The 22,557-nt window shown below is 42.1% G+C and overlaps 1 protein-coding gene across 1 annotated transcript; it reads left to right on the top strand.

Annotated features, from left to right (window-relative positions):
* Positions 1-16,178: 16,178 nt before the first annotated feature.
* On the top strand, positions 16,179-22,185 carry MARCKS (myristoylated alanine rich protein kinase C substrate). Its single transcript, XM_037131203.2, has 2 exons — positions 16,179-16,789; positions 18,553-22,185. The coding sequence occupies exons 1-2, from the start codon at positions 16,688-16,690 to the stop codon at positions 19,450-19,452; spliced, it is 1,002 nt and encodes a 333-aa protein (XP_036987098.2). The 5' UTR covers positions 16,179-16,687; the 3' UTR covers positions 19,453-22,185.
* Positions 22,186-22,557: the final 372 nt, after the last annotated feature.

The raw sequence follows: 22,557 nt of genomic DNA, 5'->3' as shown, positions 1-22,557 counted from the left end.
CTTTTAAGATATTCTCCTTAACTTTAATCTTGGGTAATGTAATTATGATGTGCCTTGGTGTGTGCTTCGTTGGGTCCAATTTCTTTGGGTCTCTCTGGGCTTTCCAGACTTCCTGGAAATCTATTTCCTTCACCAGATCTAGGAAGTTTTTCTTCATTATTTGTTCAAATAAGTTTTCGATTTCTTGCTCTTCCTCTTCTCCTTCTGTCACAGCTATGATTTGGATATTGGAGGACAGAGGTTGTCCCAGAGGTTCCTGAGCCTGTCTTCATTTATAAATTCTTGTTTCTTCCTTCTGTTCTGGTTGGATGTTTATTTCTTCCTTTTGTTCCAGATTGTTGACTTGAGTCTCGGTTTCCTTCCCTTCACTCTTGGTTCCCTGTGTATTTTCCTTTATTTCACTTTCTGCAGCTTTCATTTCTTCCTTTTTTTTGTGACTGAGCTCAATCAATTCTGCGAGCATCCTAATTGCCAGTGTTTTGAACTGTGCATCAGATAAGTTGGCTATCTCCTCATTGTTTAGCTCTTTTGTTAGAGTTTTGATTGTCTTTTCCATTTGGGCTGTATTTCTTCGTCTCAGGGCACCTGTTACATAGTAAGGAGCAGAGCCTCAGGTATTTGCCAGGGTGGGCAACCCTCTTTGCTGTGTTGTGGCACTGTCGGTGGGGGAGGGTTCCAAGAGGGAGCAATGCTGCTTGCTCGCTCCATTCTAGCCTTGCTTTTACGAACTCTCCTGTGAGACTGGAAGTTTCTCCCACCTTCGCAATCCCCACAATATTTTACAGCTAGGGGTTTTGAGTCTTTAGTTTCCCAGGCAGCCAGCCCTTCCTTGCCCATGCCGTCCACTGCCTTGCCAAGGGTCCTCTCCACTCTTTTGCTCATCTCCATTCCTTCTTTAGGATGAAGTTTCTTTAACTTCTTGGTTGTCAGAGTGATATTGTAGTTTGATATTCTGGCAGTTCTCATTGTTTATTGTTTTTAAAATAGTTGTTATCCTTGTTTTGGTTGTGTAAGGAAGCGAAGAGTTTCTACCTACACCTCCATTTTGGCCAGAACCCTCATATTTACATCTTTTAATTTTATTACTTTCTATTATACTTGATTTAATCTCATGTTGTTTGGATCTGTTTAGATACATAAACTCTTACCATTGTGTTACAATTGCCTGCAGTATTCAGTGCAGTGACATGCTATACAGGGTTGTAGCCTAAGAGCAATAGGCTAGTACCATATAGCCTAGGAGTCTAGTATGCTATACCATCTAGGTTTGTGTACATGCACTCTATGATGTTTGCACAATGATAAAGTCACCTAACAACACATTTCTCACAGGCTATCCCTGTCGTTCTGACACATAACTGTACCTAATAACAGCTCTGCCAATATATGCTTTCCTTATTTGCTATTTAATCCCCAAATATACTCATGCATCAGCAACTCCCTCCCACCATGTTCCAAGATAAAAAGGAAACCCAGCATTTATTAAAGACCTACTAAGTTCTGGGTCCTGGGCTATTACGTGTATCAAATCACAGTACATTCATGATATCTGCCAATTTTCATTCAAATTCTAATAGATAACTCCTTACAAAGCACAACTTAAAACAATAACATTAATATATTATCTTAACAACTCTGTAAGACATAAATTTTTATCCACATCTTACACAGAAGAAAACTTTGGTTCAGTGAACCTGAGTCAACACTAAGGTTACAATAGCTACAAAGGGTTTGAACCTGAAATCGAACCCAGGTCCCCAAACTCCATAATCCCCTTATACCATAGCTGCTTTAATCAAAGAATAGTAGACTTTCCAGTGACAGTCTTAATTTTAGAAACAGCTCAAAGTAAAGTGAATAAAATTATACTTTGAAAGCTAATTGAATGCTAAAATGTTTAATGTACCTAGAAAGTTGTTAGTATTATTAAATTGAGTAATCAAAAGGTAATATAGTTTTAATAATAAAAATCATCCTCGTAAAGTATAATTATAATGTATCAAGAGGAAATTTGTTATATGCTTGTGAAGCATGTTTCAAAGAAGAATGTTCCCCAAATTGACGGGGGGATGGGCATTAGTCTGATGGGACCTCTGATAAAGTGATCATTTCAAAGGATAGTTGGTTGTTCCTATGAGTATTGATACAATGGCAATGGAAATCAATAGTTTCCACTTCATATTTTACCCTGTTCATGTACAGCCATACACTAAAATAACTTTATATGGTAATATATAATGTAAACATAAATGTATTTGTACATAATACATACAATGGCATAAACTATATATATATTCATAAAATTATATAAACTACATTTTAGACAGATAGATAGATAAATAGATCTGTGCAGTGCCATAAGCTACATGTTTCATGAAATAGTTCCAAAGACTCATTAAGGGCTTAACAAGTAATTATACAAAAATTAAAATATATGGACAAAACAATATGTCTAGACACTTGCCAAATGATTTTTTACTGTCTTTCCCTTCTAAACTGAATGAATCTTTTGATTATATGAGAAAAAAGGAGATAAAGTAAAAATCAAATTCTTTTCAAAAAAATAGTGATGATATCTAAAGTCTAACAATTCTTTGCTTGTTATGGGATACTGTCAAAATACAATTATAATGATATGAATTTTATTAATTCAAAAGTTGCAGATATGTTTTGCCATCTAGTGAAAATAACAGAAAACAAATGTGGGGAAAATTATTACCTGTTTTAGTCAATTAATGAACCCTGTATAGGACATTTAAAGTAGAGTGACCCAACCAAGAGAATTGTGTTAGTGTGAGAAAAGAAAATATTAAGGACATGAAAAAAATATTTTGATCATGAAGAAAGAAACTGGTTTTGTCTATATAACCAGGAGGAAATATCTATTATTACCAATTGCTATTTTCTCCTATGTTTCTCTTAGGGGACATTTTGCTCCTTCTGGTGGAAACGGTCGTGTGGTTGAGTTAAACATACAAGACTGGAAAAGGACATGAGCAGTTCAAAGTCAGGGCTCTCTCCTCAGCAAAAAGGGGGATCGGTCCACAATTCCCTTGAAACCTGGTCTTTTTCCACCCCTAAAAAAGGAATCTAGTGGAGAATTGATTTTCTAGATTGTTTTAAATTATAAAATATCTTGATGAAATAGTTCTTCAGGCTTCTCTCTATACAGTATTTTAATTTTTTCTTGTATTTTTCATTACCATTTATCCCCTTTGTACCTCCTCCCCCTGCAGTCACCACACTGCTGTTCTTGACCATGAGTCCTTTTTCCTTTTTGTTCCTCTTCACTCCCTAACCCTGCCCCCATCACAGATGTCAACCTACTCTCTATGAGACTGTCTTATTTTGTTCACTCATATTTCACATGCAAGTGAAGTCATATGGTACTTGTCTTTCTCTGACTGGCTTATTTCACTTAGCATAATGTTCTCCAGGGCTATCTATGCTTTTACAAAGGGTAAAATTTTCTTCTTTTTGTAGCTGAGTAGTTTCCACTGTGTAAATATCCCATAGTTGTTTCATACAGTATTTTTAATGGAGCTGTACTAAAAACTCGTAATTACTGGTTCATTGCCAGGGAACCAATAAAACAATTATAGGAAAAAGTTTAATAAATTGTCACTCAGTTACCCAAACCAGTCCTTTGCCGAAAAATTATGTGAACAGATTATAAAGAATCTTGGAAGTCAGACAGGGAAGGTTAGATCCCAGACAGATAAAGGTCAATTTCAATCAGGGGAATTACAGGGGAAATACTTGTGGCATAAAATGCCCTGGAAATGGAGATTATGTAGGAGGTAATTCAAGCAAAAAGCATGCGGAACTTTAATTTTGATTTTAGCTCTGGGAGGAGGGGGAATACCAGAGATGTCTGAAAGGGGGAAAAGATCAACTTAACTTGACAAGGTTGATCCATGTGATGTTCTGAGCTGTAAGAAATCATACATTGAGAATTGCTTACCACAGAATTATTTTTTATATTCTGTAAAGTTTAGTCAGTGATCATCTTAATGGGAGAAAAAAACAATGTAAGGAACACCTGTCCAAGAAGTGAAAAAACAATGATGGAGGTGAAGAGAGATTTGTGTGGTAACAAAATGGGGCAAAATGTCAAGCTTTGTTTTAGTTCATTATTTTATTATTTGTTTTAGTTTTTAATTCTAATTGGTGGTAGAGTGTTTAACCATATTGAATCCTAGGGTCTTATTTTTTTGCTGGAAAATGGGGGAGAGGAGTGAGTCAAAAATGTCTCTGACAAAGCTAAAAAAATCCTTTCAAAAAGTACCACTGGTTTGGATGGGGAAATAAGTGGTGAGAAATATATATACACCAATGCCTAGGTCAGTAAGAAGGCAGTAGAAAATACACAACTGGAATTTGGGTTAGCAGTTATAACAGAAAATTCTGATTTTAGTAGCATCAGCAAAGGAGCAATATTGGAAGCAATGAAGATAAAACTCATAATCAATTAGAAATGTGGCATGATTACCTTTTATTAAATATCAAGGTAGAATGGTAATGGAAAACCTGCCGTGCAAGAGAGACAGCAAAATGGGGCAGTGAGAAAGTCCCTGCCTGCCCCAGCAGACTACAAGATACTGGCTAGCCGGAGCAGCTATCGTTAGGTCTCCAAGCAAATTATTTAATTTCCTTATAAATAGAAATTAACTTAATTGATGCGTAGATTTACTGTGGGAATTAAATGAAATAATACATGCAAAACTGCTTTAAACTTTAAAACTAACAAGTATTTACTCCTACAACCAAAACGTAAATCAAATTCCAGCTGTAGCCTTAATGGAAGAATGCCCACCGTCATCACCTGCTACATTGTCTTCCTTCCCAGGAATCCTTACGGTCTTCTTACAGGGGCACCGTGAAGGTCTGCACCCTCTCACCTCTGATCTCACCTCCCAGCCACAGCCCACATCTGGATCTCCTTCCCAACTGTACCTCCCTCACCCCTCTCCAATTCTACACTTTATTTTACCTACATTTCAAATGGCTTCACTCTGCCCTAGGCAGCATTCACACTTTTGCCTCCAGGAAAGGTACGGATAAGTCCTGGAAACAACTGGACCATTGTTTTACTCAATTATACAAAAGTATAATTTGTGGTGACTGTGTTATGGATAATATTTCTAAAGATGTTTCCAGGTTCGACACTCTGACCTCTCAGATTCTGTGTGTGTGTGTGTTTATGTGTGTGATTCTTTGTATACTAATTCCCATGTTATACATGTGACCCTAAATACTTATCTCATTGTATACAATGCATATACAAAGCGATCTTGTGGTTAATTTTTAGTGTCTTTGGGCATTTTTGTAACCTTAACAAGAACTAGAAGCATTCCATAAAATTTTTACCCTCTCTAAGGCAGCGTAGTACCCAGGGAAACAGTACGACAAGATTCAGAGACCAGCTCACACCACTTGGGAGCAATGAAAACTTGGGGATGTTAGGTAACCTTAGGACTTAATTTGTGAAGACAATAAAAGCAATGGTGTCTACCTTATAAGATTACTGTGGGGATTCAGTGAGGTATCATAAGCAAATTACTATATCCTGATATAAAACATATTTTAAAATATCTGTTGAGCAAATGAATGTCAGTATCCTTACTATTCATCCCACCAGAAAGCCTAACAGAGTGCTGAAGGCACTGAAAATTCCATCACACTGGAGGGGGGTGGGGGTTACTGAGGGCTGCTTTAGCAGGAGCTTAATAAAAAAATTTTTTTAAATCAAAACTTGTTGATTTATTGATTGCAACAATTGGTTCCTAGAGGATAAAACACGCCCATTTAAGACTATATTATCATTTGAAATAAAGACAAATGTATAATATAATATCATACTTTAATTTCCAGTCCCAGTCCCTAATTCAATGATCTCAATGTAGCCAGGGATTTGATCTACTTTTTAATTGTCAGGAAGTAATTATGACTTTAAAATAACAAGAAAAAATTACCCGTGGACTTCTGGTCAGTATGGCATAATAAATGCGGTACTCACCTCCTCCCACAACCACATCAAAATTACAACTAAACTACAAGAAAAACCATTATTCAAAACCACCTGAAATCTGGCTGAATGCAAGTCCTACAACTAGGAAATTAAAGAAGGCACATCTAGACTGGTAGAAGGAGTAGAATGTGGAACAGGCTGGTCCTACACCCTTTCATAGCAGATAAAAATTAGGAGAGATATCTCAGCTGCAGAGGTCCCCCCTAAGGAGTAAGGAAGGGATCTCAGTTCCACACCAGTCCCCACATCCGGAGGTTCTAGTGCCAGGAAGAGAAGTCCCCGTACATTCTGGCTCTAAAAAATGATCAGGAATGGAGGCTGAGGGAGACAGAGAGCTCTGGAGTCCTAGGCAGTTTCCCTTAAAGATCCCACACGTAGACTTAAACTCACTTCCTCTGAGCTCTAGCACTGGGGCAGCAGTTTGAAAGGCACCAGTGACATACAGAGAGAAAATTATTGTCTGGCATCAGGGCAAGAACTGGAGCAAGGGGGGCAGCTTTCTCCCAGCAAAAGTGATGGCAGACGCCATTATTCCTTTGATAAGCCCTCCCCTCACAGAACCAACAGGCAGATGCCATATCTGAGTCTTTGTCAGCCTGACTCACACTGTTCACCCAGCCCTGTGATTCCCTAAGATTCCTCCCTACTCTAATTTCAGGACGATCCAACCTATTTCCAGTGTTTTTTCCAAACAAATGGCCTGTCTTGGCTTATGCTTTGTATTTGTATCCTAATAACTCTCAAACAAGCAGCACCTGGCCTCAGAATGCCCTGTATTTCTCTCTAAATGACCCCAGCTCTATCACTAGCAACAGCCTTGGTTTATAGCTTGTCCTTTGCTGGGCACCTCGAAGCCTAGCGCAAGCAGCAGTCATTTGCAGATCACTTTGTAGCTCATGCTGGTTGGCCCTGGGCAGGGCACAGTGGAAGCTGACCTTGGCCTGCAACTCCTGGGAAGCCCCAGAGCCAGGTCTCCTAGTGAACAGCTTCAGTTCACATTAAGACACTGCCATCCAGTCACCTCCACAAGTGACATACTCAAGGGGCAGTCTCAATGGGCACAAGAGTCCTGCTGAAATACATCCTGCTCTGTGGCATAGGCCCTTACACAGCTCCTCCCTCCACAGTGGTCAGAAATCAGTGGTCAGTGATTGCACACAGCTGATCCTTGCAGCTGATCAGACTTGGGGTCAATCCCTCCAATTGAAATGCCAACAACTGTCAAGGCTCAACAGCAAGAAGAGGGTGTACACAGCCAACACAGGGGGCACACCTCTAGTGCCTAGCTTAGGTGATAGGGGAGGCTGTGCCACTGGACCCTACAGGACACCTCTTCATTAGGCCACTCTACCGAGCCTGTGAGACAGAGCAGTTCTACCTAATACACAGACACAAAGGGAGGCTCCTCAAATGAGGAGACAAAGACACGTGGCCCAAATGATAGAATAGTATAAAACTACAGAGAAAAAATAAACAAAATGGAGCCAGCAGTCTACTAGATGCAGAGTTCAAAATACTGGTTATAAGGATGTTCAATGAACTTAATAAGAACCTCAAGAGCATAAAAAAGAACCAGTCAGAAATCAAGGATTCACTAACTGAAATGAAGAACAATTTATAGGGAATCAACAATAGAGTAGATAAAGCCATGATCAAATCAACAATTTAGAACATAAGGAAGCAAAAACACCCAATCAGAACAGCAAAAAGAAAAATGAATTTTAAAAAATGAGGGTAGTGTAAGGAGTCTCTAGGACAACTTCAAGATGCCAATATCCATATCATGTGGGTGCCAGAAGGAGAAGACAGAGAGAGCAAGAAATTGAAAACCTATTTGAAAAAATGATGGCAGAAAATGTCCCTGACTTGGTGAAGAAAGTAGACATGCAAGTCCAGGAAGCACTGAAAATTCCAAATAAGATGAATCCAAAGAGGCCCACATCAAGACATGTCTTAATTAAAATGCCAAAGGTTAAAGACAAAGAGACTTTTAAAAGCAGAATGAGAAAAGCAGTTACATACAAGGAAGCTCTCATAAGACTGTAAACTGATTTCTCAACAGAAACTTTGCACACTGGAGAGGATTGGCAAAAAATATTCAAAGTTGCCCTGGCCAGTATGGCTTTGTTGGTTGGAGAATTGTCCAATACACCAAAAGTTCAAGGGCTCAATTCCAGGTCAAGGCACATGCCTAGGTTGTGGGTTTGATGAAGCAACGGATCAATGTTTCTCACATCAGTGTTTCTCTCCTCTCTGTCCCTCCCTTTCCCTCTCTCTAAAATCAATAAGCACCATCTCAGGTAAGGATCAAAAAAAAATTCAAAGTGATTAAAAGCAAGGAACTACAACCTATATTACTCTACCCAGTAGCATCCCAGACATGAAAAAGCTAAAGCAGTTCATCACCACCAAACAAGCATTATATGAAATGTTAAAGGGTCTTCTTTAAGAAGAAGAAAAAAAGATCAAGATCAAAAACTTGAACAATAAAATAGCAATAAATACACATCTATCAACCACTAAATCTAAAAAACAAAATAAATAAACAAGCAGAACTGAAATTACCAGTTGGGAAAGGAGTTGAGGGGATGGGTAAAAAAGGGTGAAGGGATTAAGTACAAATTGGTAGTTACAGAACAGTCATGGGGATGTAAAGCACAACACAAGGCATATAGTCAATTATATTCTAATAACTACGTATGGTGTCAGATGGCTGCGAGATTTAGTGGAATGATCACTTAGTAAATTTCATAATATCTAATCACTGGGATGTACACCTGAAACTAATACACTAATGCATATCAATTGTAACTAAAAATAAAAATGCTATAAAAATGGGGGGAAAATTACCCTTTGCATGGTTCCTATGCTATCACTCTCAAGAGTGAGCTTTCGACTTCTACCAAGATGGAGGCGTAGGTGGAAACACTGCCTTCTCGTACAACCAAGTTTAAAAACAACAAAGTTTTAGGAACAAAAACGCAGCCAAACCACAGAAAATTGAACTAGACAACAACGCACCCTTCAGCCAAACCAGTAAGAGGGGCAGAGCCAGCAGTGGAGTGAGTGGGGTTGGGCAGGAAAGATCCGCCAGACCTACCCAGGTGCACAATCCAGGCCTGCAGGCAGCCGTGGGTGGATCCCAGCTGTGGAGTAGCAGCAGGTGGACGCACTGAGGGCTCAAGGCAGCAGGCTGACTGCGGTCACACATTCGTGTGCAGATAAACTGGTGAAGGAGCAAGCAGTGAGATGGACCACACAGGCCCCAGAGGCGGAAAGCAGCAAAGGGGACCGCTATTGCCCCTCTTTGACCCCGCCCCCCACATACAGCGTCACAACCTAGCGACCTGGATAGCCCCGCCCTGATGAACACCTAAGGCTCCTCTCCTCATACGTAACAGGTGTGAACAGACCAAAACATGGCTCAAGAAGAACTCAAAGCCCCAGAGCCAATAAATCTAAGTAAACATGAAATTGCCAACCTATCAGACGCACAGTTCAAAACACTGGTGATCAGGATGCTCACAGAACTGGTTGATTTTAGTCACAAATTAGAGGAACAAATGAAGGCTAAACTAATTCAAATGAAGGGGAAATGCACAGGAAACCAATAGTAATGGAAAGGAAACTGGGACTCAAATCAAAGGAGTGGACCAGAAGGAGGAAAAAAATGATCAAACAGAAAAATATGAGGAAACAAGAATTCGAAAAAAAATGAGGAGAGGCTTAGGAACCTTCAGGACATCTTTAAATCCTCCAACATCCAAATTATAGGGGTACCAGAAAGAGAAGAGGAACAGCCACCAGTGGAAAACTTATTTGAACAAATAATAAAGGAGAACTTCCCCAATCTGGCAAAGGAAATAGACTTCCAGGAAATCCAGGAATCTCAGAGAATCCCAAAGAAGTTGGACCCAAGAAGGAACACACCAAGGCACATCATAATTACATTAGCCAAGATTAAAATGAAGCAGAGAGTCCTAAAAGCAGCAAGAGATAAGGGGACAGTCACCTACAAAGGAGTTCCCATAAGACTGTCAGCGAATTTCTCAAAAGAGACCTTACAGGCAAGAAGGGGCTGGAAAGAGGTATTCCAAGTCATGAAATCTAAAGACCTACAACCAAGATTACTCTATCCAGCAAAACTTTCATTTAGAATGGAAGGACAGATAAAGTGCTTCTCAGATAAGATCAAATTCAAGGAGTTCATCATCACCAAGCCCTTATTATATAAAATGTTAAAGGAACTTACCTAAGCAAAGGAAGATAAAAAAGATGAACAATGAAAGGACAGCAAACTCACAGTTATTAACAACCACACCTAAAACCAAAGCAAACTAAGAGGACAGTTAGATCAGGAGCAGAACCACAGAAATGAAGATCACATGGAGGGTTAGCAACAGGAGAGTGGCAGAAGGAGAAGAGGGGAGAAGGTACAGAAAATAAATAGCATAGACGGTAGGTAGAAAATAAATAGGGGGGAGGATAAGAATAGTAGGATAAGAAATATAGAATCTAAAGAACTTGAGACACGTGGTCATAAACTAAAGGGTGGATAATAGTGGGGGAGGGGGTGTGCAGGGTGGAGGGGAATGAAGGGGGGAAAATAGAACAAATGTAATGGCATAATCAATAAAATATATATTTTTTAAAAAAGAATGAGCTTTTTTCCGTGTGAAATTTCTTTCTCTTGTTTCTGGTTAGTCAATTAATTAGGTAACTTTGTAGGCTGAGGAACCTTATCCTTTTTAGTAGACTTTGATTCCTTATTTTTATTTAGTTGCCTATTACTTCTGGAAACAAAGACTGAAGAGAACTTATCTTCCTCTTCCAACACAGTTCTTTCAAAACCTGATATGGAGAGTTTCCCATTTGTCCCTGGAAAATAAATAATTGTGATCTAAGAAATCCAGGTGTGGATAAGCTTTGATTTAGAATTTCTGGAAAAAATCTTTTCTTTAAAATTTTAGTTTTCTTCCTGCTTTTTGTTTACCTTTCTCTAATCTGGAATGTAATCATTTCCAATATGGAAACACTTGCTAATTATAATGCCTGAGGAGCAGTGACTAAATATATATTCGTACTTATAGTGGTATTGTAGTAATCATCTAGGTGTCTGGGGGGGATCTAACATTCCAGAAACTTCATTGCTACTTAGATGTGTTATCCTTGAGTCTTCGGATTAGATAATCAGTGACTCTGTTGTGTCCTAATTATGAAAAAATCTTTTTTTTTAATCTCAGTTCTATTGGATAGTTAGTACTAAAGCAAAGTCTAATTTAAGTTTCAGTATATTATGCTAATGTTAAAAATAATAAAGCTTCTACTACATACAAAATAATAGATTCCACTGTGCTACTACAACCATTTGAGATTTTTTTAGATTTCTAAAATCAGATAAGCCTCAATGAATAATGGCTAAAACATTAGTTGAATTTTGTTTTCCAATTCTTGCTCTATTTTGTCATGTTTGTTTTTTTCTGCTTTACTGAGGTATAATTGCCAAATATCTACCCAGTGCCTTAAAGCAGAAAGTACTCAGGGTATAATTCAGTACCCTCTCTTATTTTGCATATTTTATGACTTGGCTTTGGAAAATATTTATATATGGAATGATCGCAATTCTATATTTACATTTCAAAATTAGTCTTTGAGCTCCAGACTCTGATATTTGAGCATTTCACTTTTCCTTTTTTTAACCTTATTTTTATTGTTGATCCTATTACAGAGATCCCCCTTTTCCTCACTTTGCCCACCTCCAGGCAGCCTCTCAAAACCCCTTGCCTCTTGCCATTACTGCACTGTTGTCTGTGGGTTATTCCTATATGTTCTTTAACTAATCCCTTCAAGCATTTCACTTTTCCACTGGGATGTTTTATAGGCACTTCAAAATATGTCCAAACTAATCTCTGGACCTTCCTCCCAAACCCATTTGAAGTATTACCTACTCAGGGGCTTCACTATTTCTTCCATCTGAACACAGTTTCCACTGCTTTACCTGACTAATGCCTACTCTTCCATTAGGTTTTCACTTAAATGTCATTCCTTTAAAAGGCCTTCTTTAACCCTCTTCATGAAATTAGACTAATTTATAGCACCCTGTATTTTTCTTAGAGCTCATATGACCATTTACAATTACATATATATTCGTGATCTTTCTGTTCATTTCTGACTTCTCTCTCTCTTTCCAGGTTAAAAGCACCATCATCGACTCCTTCACCTCTTCAAGGCTGTTGAAAGTTTATTTTCTCATCTCAGTAACCAAATGAGGCCTCTCCTGACCTCCTCCAGGGAATTTCAATCCTGCACTTCCTTCTCCCTCACTTTGCTCTGGTTTCCCACCCTCCTCTCAATACTTATGGATCCTCTGATGTTGTATACAATTTGCTTACTGAAATTAATTTTTGTTTTTCTCCCCACACTGGAATGTAAGCTTTATAAAGATTTCGTGTTTCTTTTGTTCACTGATGTGTCCCCATGCCTAGCACATGATAGTAATTCAATAAATATCTGTTGAATAAATGTGTCTGTTTTGCTCCACACTATATTCCAAACAAATCCCTTTTTGTGGAATTAAAGTTCAGGTAATACAAAATCTAAGATGAAAAATGGAGCACAGCACCAAAAGCACATTGGGACTTTGTATTTTATTCATGCTGAATGAAAGCTTTCAGGTGAAAAAGCACTTAATTTGGAATCTAGAAGATGGTCCTCATCTTTAAAAATTTTTTGTTTGTCTTTTAAGCACACAGTTAATGTTTTTATTCTCTTTCGTCATATTCTAATATGTTTTTAAAGGTAGTAATACAGAGTAGAAGCTGCACAAGAGGAAACACTATGCCCATGTTCTTCCCCAGTGTCAGCTGGTGTCTAGCCCTCTTTCTGGTACTTAGCTGGAGCCGAATAATTCAGGAATGAACCGCCAACCTGTCCAGTGAAGTAATGGCACAGGACATGAATGAGAAGCTAGACAGTGCCAAGCAGTAGTGCAAAAAGCTATAGGACTTGGATTCATGAAGGGGGTGAGTTATATTCCTGGCTCTACCATCTGACAAAATCTGCCAACTTCCCTGACCCTACCTGGTAAATGAGGGGATGAAACTAGACGATCCAGTTCACACTAACTTTACAAAATGTGAGCTCCCTGAAGCCAGAAACTTCATGTGTCTTGTCCACTGGTGTAAAAACAAGGCTTAGAAGAGATCATGTCTGGCATACAGTAGGTCCTCAAGAATTTGTGGCAAAATGACTAAAAATTCCTTCCAGTGCTAACATTTTAATGAAAAAATAAATTTGAGATATCCTAAATAACTTTTTTTTTCTCGAGAAAACCATAAGATTATCATCATCTTAAATACCTCAGTGCATGGTGAAATACTTCAAATAAAGACTAACTGCCTGTTTCTTACTGGTGAGTTGGTTACAGTTCTACATTTTCACTATGACTTCTTGATTCTTTAATAGTTATACTAATAATCCTATTTATATAATTAGCACTTTGCTTGAAATCTTTAGCTCTGAATCTGAGAGCACCGAATTCCTGAGAAACTATATATTTACACTGTACAACTCCCTATTGGTTCCAGTCTTGATGGCTGTCCTTCCCTGCCATTATGTACCTCCCAGGGCAGGAGGACCTCTTCCCGTTTCCCAGGCCCTTCCTTCCTCACCCATCTTCTGCCCTCAACCCTCTCCCAAATTCCCGGCTTTCTTTCCATAGGCGGGAAGAGCTCGGGGAGAGGTCGGCCCTGCGACCAGCGCCTCCCCGCAGCGCCGCCAAGTACAGGGACAGTTCCGCTTTGCAACCTACGCAAGAAATACGCTTTCGTGGCGAAGGAAAATCACCTTTTCCAGTGTATACTAAGAGACCGCTCGTGGGGATTGAATCTATGTGTTTACATTTGTTTTCTAGCCCCGGAGCTGCTATGAGAATTGACTGGTTGCAGAGCGCCCCGATGCCTGGAGTCCCCTCCGCGCCCAGCCTGGACCCCGCCCCCACGCGCGGCCATCTGCTGCGCTGTCTGTCCTCGCGTCTCTCCGTCAGAACCTCCTTCCCCTCCGCCACCTCCCTGCTCCCCGCCCTCACCGTCCCTTTCCCCTCCCCCAGCCCGGGGCTCCGAATCTTCCCCGGCCGTTGCCAAGGAGACCAGCCGATACTAGGCAAATAGGCGTTCGAGAAAGAAAAGGGGGAGAAAGCGACACGGCAGCCTGGTAACAAAGGAGAAGTACAAGTGGCCCCCAAATGGAGTGCTAAGGACGCGTCTGCGAGAAAATCCGAAAGCGAACTCGCAATCGACCCAAGTTCAATGGAGTGGGGGGGTTGCAGAAGAAGGGCTATGATTCGCGTTGTGGGTGGGGGGAAACCAACAGCCTTAAAGGGGCTTTGAGAATCGTCTGGATGGTGGTTATGGATCATCCCAGTCTGCTTTTCGAGTTGTAACCCCGCTAGTACAGGGGATGCGCGTCCATCAGGGCGGTTGCGGTATTCCGCCAGGCCAGCGGACTCCTTTAAGGGTTATAACACTGTTGGCAAGATACACTTCTACGGGCACGTCTTTTCCATCAGCTCTGGGGAATTTGACTTCGTAATTGAATGATGCATCTGAAGAAAGTGTACAGTGAGAAGAGGAAGCTTCATGTAAATATGCAATTTGCTGGTTTTTAAAGCAATACTTGAACGAAGAGTTATTGGCTTAAATCAACCATCTTTTTCACTCAGAGCGTGACCCATTTCCCTACAATAAGCAGAAAATAAAACTGAGAACTCAGCCAGCAAGTACCTGGAGAAATGAACCACTCCTTCTACTGCTTCTCACCTCCATAAACGAAAGATTTTCCATTTCAGGATCACTACAAGTAAATGAGAAAAGGTGGTCTTGATTTGGACATGAGTGAAAACTTTGGAAGCAAAGATGTAGTTGGTAGGAGAATACTTACTTGGAGAATACAATGCTTAGTAGGCTCTAGCCTTGATTTTTGCCCCACCCCCGCCCCATTCTTTAAATCAGTGCCTAGTCTTTCACAGACAAATAGCGTCTGGTAGGTACCTCGGTAGCAGGAGGTACAGATGGAAGTACCCTGTGTCCCTTTAGAGAAGGAACCATAACCCAAGTTACACTTGGAGCGTTCAGGGGTCTTCTTGCTATCTCTCAACACACATTTTTTTCCTTAGGACTGTAATCTTTAATCCGGTTGTTAGAATTTTATCGCTTCTGCCTCCCTGCTTTCCTGGAGGGAAAGTACACCCACTTGCATGCACATTCACACACGTTCAGAAATAGAGTCTACCAGATCCTGGCAGCAGGCCGAAAACGATCCATATAGACGGGAATTGCATCCCAACTGTAAATATGGATTCGTGCACTCGAGACTGTGTCTCTTTTCACCATAGAGGAAAATTAATCGTCACTTTATACGGTAACAAAATGCGAACCGTTTCGATCTTTTGTAAATGGCCCTCACTTTATATTCTGTGTGTGTGTCGGGGGGTGGGGAGGGAAAAAGGGATGGGAATCACTAATTGGGAATTGTCAAGAGAAGTGCTTGATGAGTGCCGCAGGCCAATCTCGAAATATTTTATTTCGTGCCAATGTGGGATAGAGAAGGGAGTGTGGCTTCGGCCGCTTGCCGCTTTTGCATTTTCCACATCTGGCCTACAGACCCAATTCTAACTCGCGATCTAGTTTGACGAAATTCGATCTTCGTGGTTTAAATACCTTTCAATTTGGGGCGATTTAACATTTGCAACCGTTAAAAAAACAAACCCTGTGCAGTATCTGTGAAACCAATATGGACCACTGGGAAAGAAGACATGCTGCACCCAAATCCCAACCATTGTCTTTATCGCACACACACGTACACATAAACACGGGGGGAGATGGGGGAGGGAAGCAAGTGGACTGAGACAGACACGGATATAGACCGACAAGAGTCAAAGCGAGTCAAGTTAACGCTTTCTCCGCCCCCATCCACAAGTACACCCCTCCTGCGTTAATTAATTACAAACAAAGCAAGCCAATCAAGTGATGTATTATTATATTTAGCAGAGGTAGTCGAGAGCCATGTATTTTTAACTGATTTATTCATTTGGAGGACATTAATTCTTGGTCTGAGGCTGATTTTCAAACCGCTTGCAAAGCGCGGCTCCATTGTTCGCCTGGCGAGCAGGCCCCGCCCCCTGCTTTGTGTGCGGCGCGCGGATTGGCCGGCGTGCGCGGGGGCCGCGTCAGCGCCCGCGAGCCCATTCATCTGTGCACTTGGGCGTTGGACCCCGCATCTTATTAGCAACCAGGGAGATTTCTCCATTTTCCTCTTGTCTACAGTGCGGCTACAAATCTGGGATTTTTTTATTACTTATTTTTTTAAAAAACTACACTTGGGCTCCTTTTTTTGTGCTCGACTTTTCCACCCTTTCCCCTCCCTCCTCCGCTGCTGCTTTTTGATCTCTTCAACTAAAATTTTTTTATCCGGAGTGTATTTAATCGGTTCTGTTCTGTCCTCTTCGCCACCCCCACTCCCCCCTCCCTCCGGTGTGTGTGCTGCTGCCGCTGCCGCCGCTGCTGCCGCCGCTACTGCTGCTCGCCCCGTCGTTAAACCAACCCGAGGCTCTTTGTTCCCCCCTTGGATCTGTTGAGTTTCTTTGTTGAAGAAGCCAGCATGGGTGCCCAGTTCTCCAAGACCGCTGCGAAGGGAGAAGCCACCGCGGAGAGGCCCGGGGAGGCGGCTGTGGCCTCGTCGCCTTCCAAAGCGAATGGGCAGGTAAATTCTACCTGTGATACTGGTTATTTCTTTGGTTCCTTTCTCTAGTCCGACGCTTCACCTTTCCTCCTGGTCGCTCCCGAGGCGCATTCGGAGTGGAGCGTGGCTGGATTCCAGGCTTAAAGTTGAATGGAAAGCGATAGCTTAAATTGTCAATTTCTCGTAGGAGAGGTCTCCCCACACCCCCAAAGAAGTGGTTCCTGGAGAATCCTTGTGTAGTCGGGAGGGAAGAAGTGATAAATCGTCTAAAATGGCGTGTTTTTAGCTTGGCAGAACGTGACTAGCTAGATGCTACCGCCCCCCCCCATCCCTGCCGCCCCCAGCCAGGTTGCATTTGTGTTTTGGTGGGCACAAAGGTGTTTGGGTGGCTCTCGCGTTTGTTGTCGAGACTGAGTCGCCTTCAAGATTTCGGGTGTGATTGTGTGTATGGGTAGAGAAAGTCGGGGTGGGGGGGCGCGTTATAGGATGGCGGTGGAGAAAGGCGAGGAGGGAAGTGCTGTCTTATTGTATGCCGAGGCGGCGTGCCCGGGTTCTTGGAAAGGCGGCTGGCCCGGAGCTAGGCGGAGGTGTCTTTCTATTGGGTTTTCCCACTGTTATATATCTTTATTTATTGCTGTCTGTGGAATTACACACCCATTTGATTTTTAAATGGTGTTCCTAGGATGGGAAGACTGTGGTTCCTTGAAGAATCTGCCCAGGTAGTCAAGAAAAGGCAATTCGTGTGTTTCGGTCTTTGTTGATCGTTCGTTTGCGTGGCTCCTAGACCACGGCGGGGGCCGTCCTGGCGTTGTCCAGACCCAGGCGGATGGCTACGGTGTGGTGGGCGCGAGAGGTCAGCCATGGGTGGCTGCTTCGCAAACACTACATACCCACCACGCCTCTTTTCCTAGAGCCTTGTTGCTTTTCCTGCTCTAACCTATTGGGGAAGACAAGCTCTGCCAAGAGTCTTTGAACCCGTTAAAAATGCAAAATAAGCCGCGCCCCGGTCTCGCAGAATCACGGGCGAAGGTGGGCGTGGAAGTAGGGGAAATATCTAAGAAATTCTGACCAGGATGCCGGGAAGCCAACCTGAGCTTTGTCTAAGGACTCTCCGGCTGCGCGATCCGGGCTCGGGGGCTCCTTGGCCCGCGGGCAGGGCCGGGCCGGGCTGGGCTGGGCAGGGCAGGGTGGCCCGGCGGCCCGGCCCCGCCCCTCCGGGCTTGCCGCGGGCGCCCAGCTCGGCGCGGTGGAGGCGCAGCGCCCCCTGCCGACCCCAGGCCCTAGGCGGACGTAGGACCTTCGCGCGCACAGCCAGGGGTAGTTTCTGGCTGGATCGCTGATTCCTCCTGGGAGTTCTTGGATGTCTTCCACAGCCCTTTGGAGTTTAGGGAGAAAGGAGATGTGTAATCTAGACCACTGCCTCAGGCTCTCCCTTCTTCCAAAGGGCGTTTGGTGTATCGTGTATTATTTGGCTCCTTTCCACCAAAGCCCGTGAGGCCAGGGCTGGAATGGGTTACCATTTGCTTTCACATTTTGGACTCGGTCCTTTTAAATCCGTAGGGCATTTGTCGGGTAGTTGATGTTACTTCTGTGCCTTTAGAGCGCCCGAAATGGCACTGCACCCATTTCTTTCTAGCGTTTTTGTCTGAGCATCCAACCCCACTTCCTCACAAAAGGGGGGATGCGGCTCCAAAGCCAGATGGGTTCCCGGGGGAAGCTGGATGGGGCGGGAATGGCGGCGCCTCGGCCGCTTCAGTGACGCTCCCACTTTTTCTGCCCCGCAGGAAAATGGCCACGTGAAGGTAAACGGCGACGCTTCTCCCGCGGCCGCCGAGCCCGGTGCCAAGGAGGAGTTGCAGGCCAACGGCAGCGCCCCGGCCGCGGACAAGGAGGAGCCTGCGGCCGCAGGTAGCGGAGCGGCCTCGCCCTCCGCCGCGGAGAAAGAGGAGCCGGCGGCCGCCCCCGAGGCCGGGGCCAGCCCCGCAGAGAAGGAGGCCCCCTCGGAGGGAGAGGCCGCCGAGCCTGGCTCGCCCACGGCCGCCGAGGGGGAGGCCGCGTCGGCTGCCTCCTCGACGTCTTCGCCCAAGGCCGAGGATGGCGCCACGCCCTCGCCCAGCAACGAGACCCCGAAAAAAAAAAAGAAGCGCTTTTCCTTCAAGAAATCTTTCAAGTTGAGCGGCTTCTCCTTCAAGAAGAACAAAAAGGAGGTGGGAGAGGGCGGTGAGGCCGAGGGCGCAGCTGGTGCCTCCGCCGAAGGCGGCAAGGACGAGGCCACTGGGGGCGCCGCTTCTGCCGCCGCAGAGGCGGGCGCGGCCCCCGGGGAGCCGGCGGGGGCGCCCGGCGGCGAGGAGGCCGCGGCGGGCCAGGAGGGGGCGGCTGGTGGCGACCCGCAGGAGGCAAAGCCCGAGGAGGCCGCCGTCGCGCCCGAGAAGCCGCCGGCCAGCGAGGAGGCGAAGGCCGCCGAGGAGCCCACCAAGGCGGAGGAGAAGGCCGAGGAGGCCGGGGCCAGCGCCGCCGCCTGCGAGGCGCCCTCTGCCGCCGGGCCCGGCGCGACCCCGGAGCAGGAGGCGGCCCCCGCGGAGGAGGCCGCGGCCGTCTCAGCCTCGTCAGCCTGCGCAGCCCCCTCCCAGGAGGCCCAGCCCGAGTGCAGTCCGGAAGCCCCCCCAGCGGAGGCGGCAGAGTAAAAGGGCAAGATATTTTGAGATAATCGAAGAACTTTTCTCCCCCCGTTTGTTTGTTGGAGTGGTGCCAGGTACTGGTTTTGGAGAACTTGTCTACAACCAGGGATTGATTTTAAAGATGTCTCTTTTTATTTTCCTTTTTTTTTTTTTTTAAGCAGCAAATTTTGTTTTTCCCCCTCCCCACAGATCCCATCTCAGATCATTCTGTTACCACCATTCCAACAGGTCGAGGAGAGCTTAAATAACTTCCTCTGCCTTGTTTCTCTTGTTTTTGTTTTTTGCATCAGTATTAATGTTTTTTGCATACTTTGCATCTTTATTCAAAAATGTAAACTTTCTTTGTCAATCTATGGACATACCCATATATATATGAAGGAGATGGGTGGGTCAAAAAAAGGGGATATCCAATGAAGTGATAGGGGCCACGATGGGGAAATTTAAGTGGTACATAGCATTGCCAAGATAATGTACCACTACAAATGATGGCGTAAAGGCTTAGTCTTTTTTTTTTATAAGAAAAGTTATTAGGATGTATTTTGTGAGGCAGGTTTACAACACTACAAGTCTTGACTAAGAAAGAAAGAGAAAAAAAAAAACACCAATACCCAGATTTTTAAAAAGATCATAGTCTTAGGAGTTCATTTAAACCATAGGAACTTTTCACTTATCTCATGTTAGCTGTACCAGTCAGTGATTAAGTAGAACTACAAGTTGTATAGGCTTATTGTTTATTGCTGGTTTATGACCTTAATAAAGTGTAATTATGTATTACCAGCAGGGTGTTTTTAACTGTGACTATTGTATAAAAACAAATCTTGATATCCAGAAGCACATGAAGTTTGCAACTTTCCACCCTGCCCATTTTTGTAAAACTGCAGTCATCTTGGACCTTTTAAACACAAATTTTAAACTCAACCAAGCTGTGATAAGTGGAATGGTTACTGTTTATACTGTGGTATGTTTTTGATTACAGCAGACAATGCTTTCTTTTCCAGTTGTCTTTGAGAATAACGGAAAAATTCTTCAGATGCAATGGTTTTGTGTAGCATCTTGTCTATCATGTTTTGTAAATACTGGAGAAGCTTTGACCAATTTGACTTAGAGATGGAATGTAACTTTGCTTACAAAAATTGCTATTAAACTCCTGCTTAAGGTGTTCTAATTTTCTGTGAGCACACTAAAAGCGAAAAATAAATGTGAATAAAATGTACAAATTTGTTGTGTTTCTTTATGTTTTGATAAAATACTGAGACTTCTAGGTCTTAGGATAATTTTGAGGAAGATCTTGCATGCCATCAAACAGTAAATTATCTTGTGGTTTTTAATCTGAAGTTTTCAAACAAATTAATAATCAGCAGTGTCAGATTACATACAGGAAGATCTTAAAACATTCCATGTCAAATCTGTTATCGTTTATCTGCATTAACATTAGTTTTCATTTAAAAATTGAAAAATTATTTCTATTGTAGTTACATAGCATGTCAGAGTAAATCATTTAATACAAAAGCAATGAGACCCAAAGACAATTTACATGTCTGTGAAAAATTCATAAAACTAATTTTTTTGTCATGCAGATCTAGAAACTTAAATTGATAATGCCTGAGTTTGTTCAATTCAGACTGCAGATGGGTCATGAGAAGTGGCCAAATGTGTTTCAAAAATTGATGCTGTCTTAAACCTGCCATTGTAATTACTTAATGCTTGGCTAATTTCCAAATTATTGCCTAGATTGTGTGTTATATCTTAGGAAAACAGGCTTATGTGAAGAAGTAATGGTGATGAATGGATGACATTGTCAGTTTATGGGCCTTTAGTACTTGCCTCAATTCAATAATTGTAAGCAGTTTTTTTTAAAAAATGAAAGTAGTGCATTAGCATCTTGTTACTCAAAGGAAAAAATAGATAATAATATTTCCTTATTATAGTAATAATCCTTACTAGTTTACCTTCTTTGTTCTTTGCCATCTCTTCCATAGCTGGGTTTCTTTTCTTTACCCTAAACTCAGTTGAATTTTTAAGCTAGAAGTGTGTATCAAATACCATTCCTTAAATACAAAGAAAATTTGCGCACACCTGTTTTGCTACTTTTGAGTGGTGTGCCCTGTAGAGTTCACAGTGAGTCAGTGAACCACAGTTGTACCACTTGAATGCCAAATCTTAAACTCATAACAAATTAGCTTTTGAAATGTGCTTTTAATTGGAATAATGAATCAAATAATAGTTCATGACCCCTCCCTATCAAACACCCTCCTCATTAATAAAATCATAATGTTTGGAAGAGTGTGTACTTTCAGTTGTAGTTTCTTCATCTTGGAGGATGTTTGAAAGTTCAGAGTCAAATCTGGTAACCAAAGGACTACTACCTTTTCTCAAATATCTGCTTGGCGAAGTACAGTGCCTGGTATGTGATAGGATTCAGAAAAAAGTGGATATAAAACAACTCTTGAGTACTCAAAAATGCTGTGTTTCCAACTATATTTCTAGGTTTGTTCTTCTAACAGCTGGAATTTATTAAGATGCATTATTTTGATTTTAATCATTGCCTAAAAACACTTTGGGTGGTATTGATGGAGTGGTGGGTTTTCCACCAAGTGATTAAATGAGATTTGACATATATCTTTTCATCCAAAGTTTTGTACATCACATTGTTTTCTAATGGAAAAATGTTAATATGGCTTTTTGTATTACTAAAAATAGCTTTGAGATTAAGGAAAAATAAATAACTCTTGTACAGTTCAGTATTGTCTATTAAATCTGTATTGGCAGTATGTATAATGGCATTTGCTATGGTTATAAAAATACTTCCTCTGGATTATAATAATCATTTGATCCAATTCCTATTGCTTGTAAAATAAAGTTTTACCAGTTGATATAATAAAGCTTGCTAAAATAGGATTTTTTACAAATTTAATTTTAAAGTGCAAGTTTTAGAGAAAAATTTTAAATCGTAAATGTTGATGGTAAGTATAACTTAGTTAAGGAGGTATTTTGGATATGAAATATTCATTGAAGATGAGTTAGGCTCACAAATCAATTTTTGACAATAGAACTTCATATATTTGAGAAATAATGCAATTTGGTTACATTTTTTTCCTAATTACTGTAAAC

Source organism: Artibeus jamaicensis, unplaced genomic scaffold (assembly GCF_021234435.1).
Source record: "Artibeus jamaicensis isolate MK-2021 breed Jamaican fruit bat unplaced genomic scaffold, CSHL_Jam_final contig_387, whole genome shotgun sequence".
Classification (NCBI taxonomy): Eukaryota; Metazoa; Chordata; class Mammalia; order Chiroptera; family Phyllostomidae; genus Artibeus; species Artibeus jamaicensis.
This window is presented reverse-complemented; position numbering and strand designations above follow the sequence as displayed.

Excerpts from the sequence above, each read along its gene's own strand:
- MARCKS (XM_037131203.2), top strand. The coding sequence starts at position 16,688 with ATGGGTGCCCAGTTCTCCAAGACCGCTGCGAAGGGAGAAGCCACCGCG. Across the intron at positions 16,790-18,552 it reads CTTCCAAAGCGAATGGGCAG|GAAAATGGCCACGTGAAGGT; the intron begins GTAAATTCTACC and ends TCTGCCCCGCAG.